General features: G+C 64.8%; 1 protein-coding gene across 1 annotated transcript; it reads right to left on the bottom strand.

Moving 5' to 3' along the window:
* Positions 1-4,199: 4,199 nt before the first annotated feature.
* Positions 4,200-11,455, bottom strand: NUDT14 (nudix hydrolase 14). Its single transcript, XM_007944632.2, has 5 exons — positions 11,375-11,455; positions 8,356-8,399; positions 7,804-7,868; positions 7,379-7,616; positions 4,200-4,440 (listed from the first exon to the last, which is right to left on the bottom strand). Exons 1-5 carry the CDS (start codon positions 11,453-11,455, stop codon positions 4,200-4,202), a joined length of 669 nt encoding a protein of 222 aa, XP_007942823.2.
* Between the last annotated feature and the right edge of the window lie 1,336 nt (positions 11,456-12,791).

The raw sequence follows: 12,791 nt of genomic DNA on the forward strand, positions 1-12,791 counted from the left end.
AGGTCCGCGCTGCGCGTCAGGGCGCCAGCGCCGCACCCCTGCCGTCCCAGAAGGGACGTCGCGTCCCTCGCAGTTCAGAGCCTTGGTCCCCAGGTGGGGCGCCGCAGCCTGGGACCCGTGCGGAGCCCAGCCCCCACTGCGCGCCCCCTTCCCTCGGCCCGCGCCGCCCCTGCGGCCACCACGCCAGCCGCAGGGGGCGCTGCTCGCCTCCGACGCCCCTTCCCTCCTTCCACAGCGGCGCCTGTGGAGCGGCGGGTCAACCAACGCTCCTGGGCGCAGGTTGTGCGCCGGGCTTGGCACTGGCGCAAGGATGGCCGGGCCCGACCCTCGAATGACGCCCAGGCCAGGACCCAGGCTGGGAAGGGGAGGAGGACAGGAGACAAAAGCCAGTGGTGCGTCTCTTGGCGCCCAAGCTGCCCTGACTCCTTCCAAAGAGGCTCCTCCCGCCTGGTGGCCAGACCCTCTGGTCCCACCTCTCTGCCACACCGCTAGGTTACCTTCCTTGTCCCCAAACCTCACCTCCCTCCCAGGGATGTCAGTGGTGGCCTTGGGCTTAGTGATCCTGATAGGTGCCAGAAGGGTCACCCGCCCACATGAGGACTGAGCTGTCTTCTCTCCCCCTGAGTTCTCTGGGCCCTGGCCTGGGCACTGGGGTAGAGCCAGGGGCTGCCGGGGGCTGGGGCTAGTGACTGCCCTGACAGCAGGAGCTGGTGGGCAACTACTGCACAATGGAACTTGAAGGAGCCCAAGGCGCCGTCCAGAGGTGTGGCCCCGCGGGAACCCAGAAGCCCCCTCTTCCGGGGATCCGTGCTTCTGGAGCTCACAGTGTGGGGGTGCCTCTGAGGGCACAGCGCCCCTCCCAGGCTCACCGGCCCATGCCTGAGAAGGGTCCTACCTGGCTCACCGCCTCTCTTCAGCAGCCCTTTCAGGGGCTACAGGAGCCAGAGGTCCCTGAAGGGGTGGACCAGTCCCCAGTTGCCCTTGGGCTGGCCGTTCTCTCAGGGACAGTGCCCCCCTCCACCTGAGCCCCTTGAGCCCCTCACCAGTGAGGTGTGGAAGCTGGGTGGGGGCAGGATACAGCCCAGGCCCACCACACACAGCAGCCCTCCCCAGGTAAGGGTCCATCAGCCTGTGCTGAGGCCTCTGCACGCCTCCTGCTCCTGCAGGCAGCAGGGCTACTGCCTGGGGTGGGGGCTGGCAGTGGGGGCTCTGGGCCAGGGCAGCAAGAAACTCCACCACCCCTGCTCCAAGGCCCAGGCCTCATCTCTGCTGCTCCTGCCCACACCCACGGTGGTACCTAGCAAGTCACCCTCCGCAGGCCCTGGGTGCCACGGAGTGACCATGCAGACAGCCTCACCCACCATCCCAGGGATGAACAGAGAACCAGTTCATATGGCAGTGGAGGAAAGACCAGGGAGCAGACCCCTCTCAGCCGAGACCCAGAGGGTGGGCAAATCAGCCGGGTGAGACACCCTGGCAGTACAGACCACATATGCAAAAGCCTTGGGGATCGAGAGACAGCCAGTGGCCAGAGGCACAGATGAGACCAGTCACACACCCTGACTGCTGAGGAGGAATGGGGAGTAAGGTAAGAACAGGGCCTGAGTCTGTTATAGGGCCAGCTAGAGGGGCCCTTCTTGGGCCCCGGCTGGGGAGGCGAAGAGGGGAGCCCAGCCTGGGAGGTGGAGTCCTAGGAACCACCCCTCGCCCCACCTGCCCCTCCTTCTGGCCTCCTAGCTCTCTGATCTCAGAAGACAGGCTGAAGCACACTAGTTCGTACCACAGTGTGACTGGCTGATGGGGCAGACCCAGGCTCCCTCAGTCTCAGCGCCGTCTCAGCTTGTGGGCACCCGGTGACAATGCCCGCCCCACCTCTAACCTGTCTGCCCTTCAGCAGTCATCTCCCCCTGCAGCCTGCTTGTGGAGCTGGGGAGATGTGGCCCGAACCATCCACCCGCTCCAGGCCCCTTGGGAGTGGGACCTGGGTCCCTTTGGCCCAGGGCAGCTGCGTGGGCTTCCGAGCTAAGGGCCAACAGGTCCAGGACACTTTGCACCTGCCGTGCAGGCTCCCTGCCTGCCCGCTCAGGGTGCCCCCTCACAGTCCCCTCCCCCTTCTGCCTGTTAGGGCCACGCCCCAGACCTAATGGTGCCGCAGGAGGCTGAGGTCAAGAAGGCAGCCATGCCTGGGGGAGGAGGTGGCCACTGGAGGCCATGGAGCACCTTGTCCCTCCTGGGGTCCCTTCCATGCAGGGACTTCTTGGGCCAGAAAGGGCGAGGTGGCTGGAGCCTGTGTGATCCTCCAAAAAGGAGCAGTGGGGCCACTGGCCTTCATCTCCCGATGGATGCTGTGTGCTCTGAAGTACTGGGGGAGGGGGTCACAGGTGCCCAGCAGGGGCTGGGGCTCCTGACCCCAGCCTTGCTGCCGTCTCTTCCAGGGAGGCCCCCACACCATTTTGGGGCCCACTGGGCTGCAGCAGCCTTCAGCCTCCCAGCACGCCCTCTGCTCTGGGAGTACCCTCTCTGAGTTTCCCAGGGGCTGGAGTGAGCTCTGAGGTGGGCGTTCAGCCCCGGTGGGGACCGTCCCAGGTTTGGACAGAGCCAGCTGACTCCAGAGTGAGCAGTGCTTCCGCCCTGTGCTGCGGGGCTAAATATAGAGGCCAGGGAGGGGAGTTTCCGGTTACAGCCCCCCCCCAAGTGCCGGGAAATCGATGCCAGCTCCATTAGGGCCGGGCCGTGGCGGTGCCTGCTGACCTTCCCCATCCGCTGCAGAGCAGAGGGAAGACGGCTGGATTGGACCCAAGTCCAGGTGCCCTGTCCACCCCCACCAGTCTAGAGCCAACACCCAGCACCTCCCCTGGGCACCTCAGAGCCCCCCGCCCGGGGCCAGCAGGCTCTGAGTCTGGGCGTCAGGAAGGCTGGCATGAGGGGGAGGTGAGTGGGCAGCTCCAAGGCTGGGAGGACACCCCTGGTCTGCAGCTCATTCCCAGACGTCTGGGTCCTCCTCCCTCCAGGGCCCCTCTCCCCAGCAGCCATGTCAGTCCTCTGGCTGGGCTCCCAGGAGGCCCCACCTGAGTCCTGGCCAGCATTTGCATACAGGTGGTGCTATTCAAGTGGGCACCTGCCAGTGACCTCCTCAGGGCGGCCTTGACCCCCAGACCCAGAGGCTGGGCAGCCCTGCCCCAGTTCAGCTCTGCCACGCGCACACCCCGGCCAGACACGGGTGGCATGTGAATGCTCACACAAAGGGCCCAGCTGCTGGGGTCAGGTGGGTAGGGCAAGGGGACCTCAGCCTTGTGTGCAGTGCCCCCAATCTGACAACGGGGTCTCAGCTGGACCCAGAGGTCATGTGCCATGAGTCCACCACTTGTGCTCTAGAGACACTGGGCGCAAAACACAAAAGTGAAGGTGGCAGCAACGTCCCCAGTCACCCTGGGAGCAGCATCCCCCAACACCTCTGCTTCCCAGTGTCAGGGAGCCTGGATTCAGAAACCTCAGAAAGATTCAGGCCCGCATCTTCACCCCAGGGAGCCTCCCGACCTGCAGGCCAGGGCTCCATCACCACTGCACTGGTCTCACGGGGCATCTGCCAGGGCTTCTGCCACAGTGATGGGCACACTCCCTCCCATAACAGCCCCACCTGGGCACCTATGATCCTGCCTATGTGTCTGGCCCCAGGACCTCTTGAAACAGGGTCTCCAGGTAGCTCCACCCCTGAGCAAGGTCAGAGGGCATGATGCACACAAGCCAGTGAGCCCCCACCCTGGGGCCCAGCAGCCTCGGCCTCCAGCACCCCCACCCCCATGGACTGGCTCATTCCATAGCCCACCAGTGGGCCCACCCGTGTCTGCACTGTACCCTCCTTGAGCACCTGGCCTGGCCAAACCTCAGTCCCCACCTCTCTCTGGCCATAATCCCGAGAGGGTCTCTAGCTCTCCTGGCCTGCCTCACAGCCTGTGGCATTATCTGAGCTTGTCCTCTGCCCCAGGGGGCTGCCCCTTCTGCCAGTCACTGCTCCCAGAGCAGTCACCCCACATGGTCTGCAGCTGGAAGCTTCCACTCCATGGAGACCCACCATTCCCCACCCCTCCCTGCCTCTCTCCCGCCCAGGCCACAGAGCTCAGGCCAGTGGACAGAGGCTGGGGCTGCACAGCCTTTATTGGGTCTGCAAGGCAGTGGGTGGGTGGCTGACCTCGGGGGTCTCACTGGGCACCTAGGCCAGGAGCCACGTGGCTGAGGAACCAGAAGATGCCAAAGATGACGCCAAGGGTCTTGGGGATGTCCAGGTTGTCTGCAAAAGCCTGGGCACCGTCCAGGGGCAGGTGTACCACCTCTATGAGTTCACCCTCTTCTGCCAGGCCCCCACCTGAGCTGCCACGCTGGGCATCAGTCACCTCCGCGTAGAACATCGTCTGGTTGGAGCCCGTCAGCCCCACGCCAGACCTACAGAACAAGATGGTGTTGGTGTCGGCTCAGCCATCCACAGCAGTCCCTGGCCACCAGTACCTCCCATAGCCCCCCTATGCTACCTGGACTGCCACACTGGGTGTCAGTCACCTCTGTGTTGAACATGGTCTGGTTGGAGCCGGTCAGCCCCATACCAGACCAACAGGACAAGCCAGTGTCAGCTCAGCCATCCATGGCAGCCCCCGGCTGCCAGCACCCCACATGCCACCCTCTCTGCCACACTCCTAAACCTGTGGTGGGCAAGGTTCTAAGCCTCACTCCTCCAGTGCAGGTGAAACCTGAGGAGGTGATGGGATGCCACTTCCGCCATTGAGTCAGGTTACAACAAAGGTGAAAGGGTTCTGCAAATGTAGTGAAGGACCCCAGTCAGTTGAGCTAATAACGAGAAACTGCCCTGGGTGTGCCTGACATAATCAGATGAGTTCTTAAGAAAGGATTTAGAAATGGAGGGAGTTAGAGAGATTCTTGGGATGGTCTTGATGATGAAGCAAACAGCCAGGTGATGGGACCTAGCAGGCCCAAGGCTGGCTCCCAAGCACTGAAGGGGTCCCAGATAACAGCCAGAAGAAAATAAGGAACTGTCACCAGCCACTGGGAACCGAATTCTGCCACAAATGCATGGGTTTAGAAGAAGACCCCGAGCATCAGGCGAAACTCCCTGCCAACCCAATGAACGCGCCTGAGCACAGGACCCAGCATGCCAGTGCTCGCACGCCTCGTTCAGAGACTGAGAGCCAGTCAACATGTTTTCTCCAGCCAAGTTGGTGGTGGCGTGGTGAGCAGTGCAGCCGACCAACAAGGCAGGCCCTGCACCTTGCTCAGCCATGTGCCCAGCACATGTCCCCTCAGCTGGGCCTTCCACCTGCACCTGGGCTCCCAGGCTGGCTGGGAATAGGGAGAAACCCAGGGTTGGCACAGCCCACGGCAGTGAGAGCTTCACATAGACCTTGCCAGGTGCAAGTTCCCAACTGGAGAAGGGCACGTGCCCAGGGGGCCATGCGTGGGCCCTGGGGCAGGGTAGGTGAAGGCAAGGGCAGCTGCACCCAGTGCACACAGGCCTAAGGGCCAGGCTGGACACCCACTGGCTGTAGGCTGGAGCAGGGGTGAGGGGTCCCCTCCTTCAGAGGTGATGGCCAGAGTGAGGGCAGGCACTAGACCAGCAGGGGTAGACAGGAGGAGCAGGCAGCCAAGGTGATGTGGGTTGTGGATACCGGGTAGCCGGGGGCCAGGCCAGCTTCTAGAACAGGAGCGGATGTGCCAGGTATGGGTCTGGGGAGGAGGGAGTAGGATGGGTACCTGGGGAGATACTCAGGTGAGGGAGGCTGAGCTTGCCCTGGGAGGCGGGTGGCTGGCATGAGTCCAGGCCAGAGAGAGGCTGAGGGGTGAGGCCGCCCAGGACACAGAGGCCTAAAGCACACTGGGCACCTTCTACCGCCAAGCCCCCCACCCCATGCTCCAGGGCAACAGGCCCACCCCAGACCGACCTCACCCCAGCTGCTTCCTCTCCTACCGCCAGCCCCTTATCTCCCGCTGACCCCTTCCTGATGGCCCATTTCCGGTGGTGACCGCCTTTGATGGCTGTGGCAGCCTACAGGGCTCCCAAGCCCGGTTTCCGCTGCCCCGTGAAGGAGAGGCCTAGCCTTTGGCTCAGGCCAAGAAGAATACGTCCAGCGGGTACTGGGCACTGCCCCTCCCCGGGCCTCTTCCCAACCTCAGCCCAAGGGCGCGTTCAACCACCAGCTCTCTGGTGATGCCTTTAGCTCCCTTGGCCTTGTCACCCAGGAGAAGCAGGTGAGTAACCTGGCTCCCCTCCCGGCCACTTGTCAGGCCTCTGATCTCCACTCCAGCCCCTGCAGTTCTGGCTCCCCACAGTCATACCTCCTCTTCGACCTGCTCAGAAGCCTCCATGGCTCCCCGGTGCCCTCAGATCAGACCATGGCCCAGGGGCCCCGCCTGGTCCGGGGCTGCTAGGCCACTTGCCTCCGAGCCTCTGCCCCACAAGTCCCTCTGCCAGGACTCGGCCAGGCCCACCTCCTCCAGAAGGACCGCTCCTGAGCCAGCCTTCTCCCAGTCTTCCCTGTCCTTGGCCTTCACTGGCCAGGCGTCTCAGAACCCTCCAGTGTCTGGTGGCACAGTTACAGATCACTGGGGCCTGGCCTTCACATACCCTGAGGCCTAGCCCTGTGGGACAGAAATCCTGCCTTCCAGATGGGTCTCTGAGGACTGGAGGTTGCCCCAAACCCCTCTGTAGGCCTGGGCCCAGTGGGGCCGCTGCGGTTGCTGAGAGGCCTCCATGCTGGGCAGTGAGACGTGGCAGAAGGGTCTGACCTCCCCTGGGGCCAGGGACCTGTCACAGCAGCCCTGAGCTGCTGAGAACCAGGGGTGCCAGGGGTACCCAGGGTCAAGTCACCAGCCAGATACCTCTGGGTGGGAAGGTGGCTCTAGTGGGTGGGGTCAGAAGGGGCGACATCTGGGATGTGGCTGGGCAGCCTGGAAAACCCAGATCTCACTCCTGCCCCACCCCAAGCTGGAGTCTCCTCCCCCCCCCCCCCCGGGCCCACGGCTTAGTTTCTTTCCCCATTCCTAACCCACTGTCGTCTGAGACCAGATCTGACTCACCCCCACCCCCAGCGCCCGGTGCTTAATCCCACAGGAAGCAGAGGCATCTGTCAGCAGCAGCTGCCCACGTGGCTGGGGGCCGCAGGGTGGGGGCGCGGGGCCAGCAGGCTCGAGAACAAGTCCCAGGAACCCCAGTTCCAGGCCGGCTTATGATTGGAGGCCCAACCCCAGAATCGAGAAGAAATCTGTTTGCTTGCACTCCCCTGGGGATGGGGTGCTCACGTCCTCCCCAGTCGCCTATCCTGGCCACTAGGCCAGTCTGACCAGCCCCTGTGCCTGCGGCTGCAAGACTCACTTGTACACGGCAACTCGGCGCAGGTCAGAGGGGGCCAGCCGGTAGCCACACTCCTCCCAGGCCTCTTTGCAGGCCACCTCTTCCACGGAGAGCCCTGGCTGGTCCACGAGGCCTGCACACAGCTCATATGTCACCCCCACTGAGCCGGGCAGAGCTGACTGCAGTCCCTGGGGTGTGTCCTGGTCTACCGCTGCCAGGGACCCTGGGAAGTGGCGTTCCACCTCATCTGCGTACACAGCTGGATGGGGAGGGAAAGCACCCCCAAGTGAGCTACTCTCGCAGGCTGCCCTGGGCCAGACCCCCTCTCGGGGTCTCAGCTTCCCCTGGAGGCCCCTCCCCACATCGGCACACAGACCCTGGGGGCCCAGGCAGGCGGAAGGGCGGGGAGCCTGGAGCCCTCCTGGGCCCCACCCCGGGCAGCTCACCTGGCCGGAACTGCTTTACCAGCACCAGGCTCCTCCTGGATGAGTTGAACAGGAGCACGGCCACGCTGCGGGGGAGAGGGGCATCCGCTCAGCACAGACAAAAGCCCCACTCCTGGGGCCTGGTTCTCAGTGTGCTCATCTCCCCACCAGCCTGGGAAAGGCAGGCCCCTTGCTCTGACAGGGAAGCTGAGGCCCAGGATCGAGCTGGCAGGAGGGGCCTCGGGGTGGGGAGAAGGGCACGTAGGACAGCAGGGCCAGTCAGGAGTGGCAAGGCAGCAGCTGAGGCCAGATGACGGGCGGGACACACGGGCCGTGCCAGCCAGCTGCTCGCTGGCTGCACTCTACTACCGTCCAGCCAGACCCCTGATGCTGGAGGCAAGGGCACCATGACAGCTCGTTCCCAAGGGCCTGCCCTCCGCCATGGCCGAGGCATAGCCTGCAGGCCTCAGCACTGACCCCTCAGGGACGGGGTCTAGAGACCATGCGGGGCCTGGCCAGAGGCAGGGCTTCCTCCTCCAGGCCCACTGTCCCCCTGGACCACTGAGCCCTCACCTGTCATGTGTCTTCATGAAGTCCCATGACTTCTGGAGGCCGTTCTGAAAGAGGCAGGGCCAAAGTTGGGGAGGCCACCAGGTGGTCAAAGTGGGCTGCTAGAAGGCACAGGGTGGCCACCAGGCAGGGTAGGGGACGCTCCTGGGAGCCGGGAGACCAGACAGACCAAGCTGCCCTGGTTCCTAGTCTGGAGATCTGCTCACGGGCTGGTGCAGCGGCAGGTGGCCGCGGGGAAGGCCTGGGCTGGCGGAAGGTTAAGGGTAGCCTCACCCCAGCAGGGATAAGGCAGAAAATCAGGGCAAAGGGCAGAAAAGGCATCCCAGGAACGACATGAGCTGTCACCCAGCACCCCAGCGCGGGACACAGGGCCGAGCACGTGGGGCTGTGGAGAAGTATACGCTGTCACCAAGTGGGGGCGCGCACACACGGCAGGAGGGCCGGGCAGGTCCCCTGAGGGAGCACCAGCTCTAGGAGCAGCTGGAGTGGTAGTGCCCCAGCAGCTGGAAGAGCACTCCACAGCGCGAGGCGGTTCAGTGACGTGACTGGACAGTAGGAGTTTGGGGCCTGAAGCCAGGAAACCCACCCAGGCCCATGCTGCACCCTGAGCAACCTCACCTGGCCAGAACCACTCCCCTCCACCAACCGGCACCCCACTCTGAGCCTCTGCCCTGGCGGGGCTCCCAGGGTCTAGACAGCACCCAGGGAGCAAAGACGGTAATGCAGGGCAGAGGCCTGGGTAACAAGGACAGACACTAATGGGGCTGCAGCAGGCCCGGAATCCCACCCGCTGGGCACTGCTGGGAGAGGAGGTCCATCCTAGAGGGAGGACAGAGGGTGACTGAGGCCAGGCTCAGGCTGTAGCACGCAGCAGCCATTCCACCCGGTGCCACCTCCCTCTGCAGGGGGTCTCTGCTGAGGAGGCTGTGCTGGGCTCCCTGGGGTTCCAGTCTGGTGGGGGGTCCATGGGCCACCCAGTCACAGAGGCAGCCCCATGGCCCTGGTGAGCAGCTCGCTCTACCCTGGGTTCTGTCTGGGTGGAGGAGAGGGTAGGCCATGACATGCACCTGGACTGAGCAGGAGACAGAAAATGAAGGTGAGCTGAGAGCAGGGAGGGTGCTGAAGGGCTTCCTGGAGGAGGTGGTTGCCTCAGGCCCCACAGACTTGAGGGGGGCAGGTCCGGGACAGGTGGGAAGACTGCAGTGAGCTTGGCCAGGAGGCAGTGAGGAGGTGTGGCAGCCTTGGTTTCCATGGGGGGCCAGCGTCCCCAGGTGCACAGGTCAGGCTGCCCGAAGGCCATTGTGAGGCACCACCCAGCAGGCGAGCCTAGGCCTGCCCAACGTCGCCCTGGGGCCAGTCACCCCTGGGAAGACCAGGCAAGCTGCCCCCACTCACACCCCCTCTGTCAGTCTGCCCCATCCTGCTCCAGCTCCCCTGTGCTATCTGCCGGTCACCACGATCAGTTTGTACATCCAGCCAAGGCAGGGTGCAGGGAAGGGTCCTGAAGCCCACCTCCCACAGGACCTGGCGGTCAGGCTCCCTGGGAGGGAGGTGGTGTGGGGCAGGACTGGGGTGTGAGCAAGATGCCCTCCCCAGAACCTTGGTGGGTCCTGGGTCATTGTCTGTCAATCTACCAGGGGCCCCCGACAGGGGGTGGTGTGCCCTTGCACTAGCCCACGCCCACCACAGCCTGCTGCCTGCCTCAGCTGGGAGCCAGATGTCAGAGGAAACGTGCCGGCTGGCTGCCCCACAGCCCAACCATGGGCACCCTGCATCCACCCACCTGCCCCTAGAGCCCCAGCCCCTCGGGGGCTGTGCAGCCAAAGCCAGTGTTCCTATGGCTACCAGACTTCCACCCTGGGTCAGTGCCAGGGAAGAGAGCAGTGACATCTCCCACACATACACATCCCCCCCCCTCAGTCCCACAACTGGCCTGGTGCCGCCCAAGACCAGGTGCCAACCTGGGCCTATACCTGGGTATGAATTCCCAGCCTCTTGGAGCTCATAGGACTACACCACGAGGGGGAGATGAGGGGCTGGGGCCTCGCTCAGGCTGAAGTGGAAGTGGGGGCCTTCAGCAGTAACTTCCCAGAGGAAGGGGCCTGGAGAGTAGGGGAGGGGAGGACACTGCAGGCACAGGGAGGGGTGGCGCTGGCCAGGAGGGCGGGTCAACTGATGGCCATGGAGGAGCCCTAGCTGGAGGCCATGACTGGGGGCCAGCGAAGACACACCGGAAACGGCAGGTGCGGGCCGAGAAGGGGGCGGGCAGGTGCTCAGGAGGGCCCAGCCTGGGTGAGGGGAGGGCCGTCTGCGCCAGCCATGCGCTCCTGGCCCTGCTCTCCGGAGCTCGCAGTGTGTCAGGGGCACAGGGTGGGGAGGTGCTGCCCTCCCGGTGGAAGGGCTGCACTTGGGCAGCTTTCTACAAGCAGGTGGAGACCTCAGGGACCTGGGAAGCCCACCGGACGGCCGCTGCCAGGACCCCAGAGGCCGGCCCTCCAGTCCCCACCCAGGTCTGCCCCCAGCCTCCATTCCCCTGGCCGCCTGGAAGGCGTCCTCTTCTGCCCCTCTAACTCTTCCTTCAAGTACAGGCATCAAGGCAATGATCTCTGAAAGTTCTTTCCTCATCCCCGGGGCGCTGGATACGTCCCATTGCCCCAAGGGACGGAGAAGGCCCAGGGAGGGCCCCTTGCTTGGAGGGAAGAGCGGTGCCCCCAGGTGTCCCTCTCTTGGCCCCTCCCCGGGCTGGGCGCTCAGCCTGGCCGCGAACCCGCGACCCAACGGGCAGAGGCCAGGCCGCTCGCAGAGACCAGCATTCAGCTGGGGCAGGCGGGGATTAGGGCGCTCGGTGGGGCGGGGCCTGCGGGGCGCGGGGCGCCGGTGCAGTGGGCGGGGCCCCAGGGAGAGGGGCGGGGAGCCTTGCAGTGGGCGGGGCCCCGGGCGCGGGGCGGGGCGCCGGCCGGGGTTGGGGGGGCGAGCGGACAAGGGAGTTGCGCGAGGCGGACGGGAGCCGGCGCATGCTCACCTGACGGTAGTGCAGCGTGAGTGGCCGCAGGTAAGGCGAGTCGACGCAGCGGCTCACGGCCACCCCCTCGATCCTCTCCATGGCGGCGCGCCCAGGGCAGGAACGGGCTGGGCCGACTCCGAGGCGAGGCGGGTGGGAAAGGGCCTCTGGGCATGCGCGGGGCGGGGGCGAGGCGGGGAGCGGCGCGGCGCGGCGCGCGCAGGTGAGCGGCGTCCCTCGGCCTCGGGTCCCCCTCAGTCCTGCTGCTCGCTGCTCCCCAGGGGCGCGCTTGGGGCCTGGGCGTCTCAGGGGCTGTGGCAGGTCGGCTTCTGCGGCTTCTCGGGACCAGACCGGGGTTGGCGGGGCCGCCAGCGAGGCCAGGCCGTTCTGGAGTGAGGAGCTTCGCGCTACAGGAACTCCCAGCGGGGCCCGGGCTACGGGGCCGCGGTAGTGTCACCTGTGCTTCGCCAGGGCCGGCTGGGCATGACCTGACGTTCAGAAACTCGGGCCTGCGGCCCTCTTGGCCGTCGACTGGCCGGCTCGCTGAACCGTGGCCCCACGTGGGGCTGGCCAGGTGGCGGGGACGGAGCCTACTGGGTCCCAGCTACCCAGTGCTGGGTAGCAGACCGACCCAAAGCGCAGGGGATTGTAACGCCTCTTGTCGCGTCCGTCACAGTCGGCTTGCCTGGGCCTCTAGGCAGTTCCCCCCCGGGGGGCTGGAGTGGCATGAACGGCCTGTCCCCCATTTGCTGTCCTGGGGTTGGCTGGAAGGGAGGCCTGGCCCCGCCGTGCTGCACGTGGTCGCCCCAGGTGGCTGTTGGGCTTGCTCACAACATAGCGGTCCTGAGCAGTCAGACCTCTTCCATGGCAGCTGGCTGCCCACAGAGCATGCTTCCAAAGGCCCGGGCAGAGCTGTGAAGCCCCCCCTGTGGGTCAGAAAGTGCCAGGCCGTCCCAGATCCATGGGGTGGGGACTACACACAGTGGGAAGACTAGGAACATGGTTTGTTGGGGCCATCACTGAAGATGAATTGTTGCCCTTGTAACTATAGGGAACTGCACTTCACACCCTTGGCCAGGCCACCCAGTGTCCTGGGGGCCAGAGACCACTTGCCAGAAAACCTGCTGTGGGTTGAATTGTGCCCCAGGAGAGGTAAGCTGAAACCTGAACTCCCAGTGCTGTGCCTGCCGCCACATTTGGAAGTGGGGTCTGTGCAGATGGAATGGAATAACGATGAAGTCATACTGGCTTGGGGTGGGCCCTGATGCCAGGACAGGGGTCCTTACAGGATGAGAGGAATGTGGACAAGGTGGGAGAGCGGCCTGACACGGTTTCTCCCAAAGAGCCTCTGAGAGGAACTAACCCGCCCAGTGCCTCCAGACCTCAGGAGAATAAGCTTGTTTGAGGCCCCCACTTGGAGACATTTTGTTAAACCGAC

Source organism: Orycteropus afer, unplaced genomic scaffold (genome assembly GCF_000298275.1).
Source record: "Orycteropus afer afer isolate SDZICR_OR568_19922 unplaced genomic scaffold, OryAfe1.0 scaffold00128, whole genome shotgun sequence".
Taxonomy (NCBI): Eukaryota; Metazoa; Chordata; class Mammalia; order Tubulidentata; family Orycteropodidae; genus Orycteropus; species Orycteropus afer.

What these genes read in the sequence shown, in the direction of transcription:
- NUDT14 (XM_007944632.2), bottom strand. Translation starts at nt 11,455, where the DNA reads ATGGAGAGGATCGAGGGGGTGGCCGTGAGCCGCTGCGTCGACTCGCCT. An exon ending in TTCATGAAGACACATGACAG is followed by an intron (nt 7,869 to 8,355) that starts GTGAGGGCTCAG and finishes TCTCCCCCGCAG; the next exon opens with CGTGGCCGTGCTCCTGTTCA. An exon ending in GGTAAAGCAGTTCCGGCCAG is followed by an intron (nt 7,617 to 7,803) that starts GTGAGCTGCCCG and finishes CTCCCCATCCAG; the next exon opens with CTGTGTACGCAGATGAGGTG.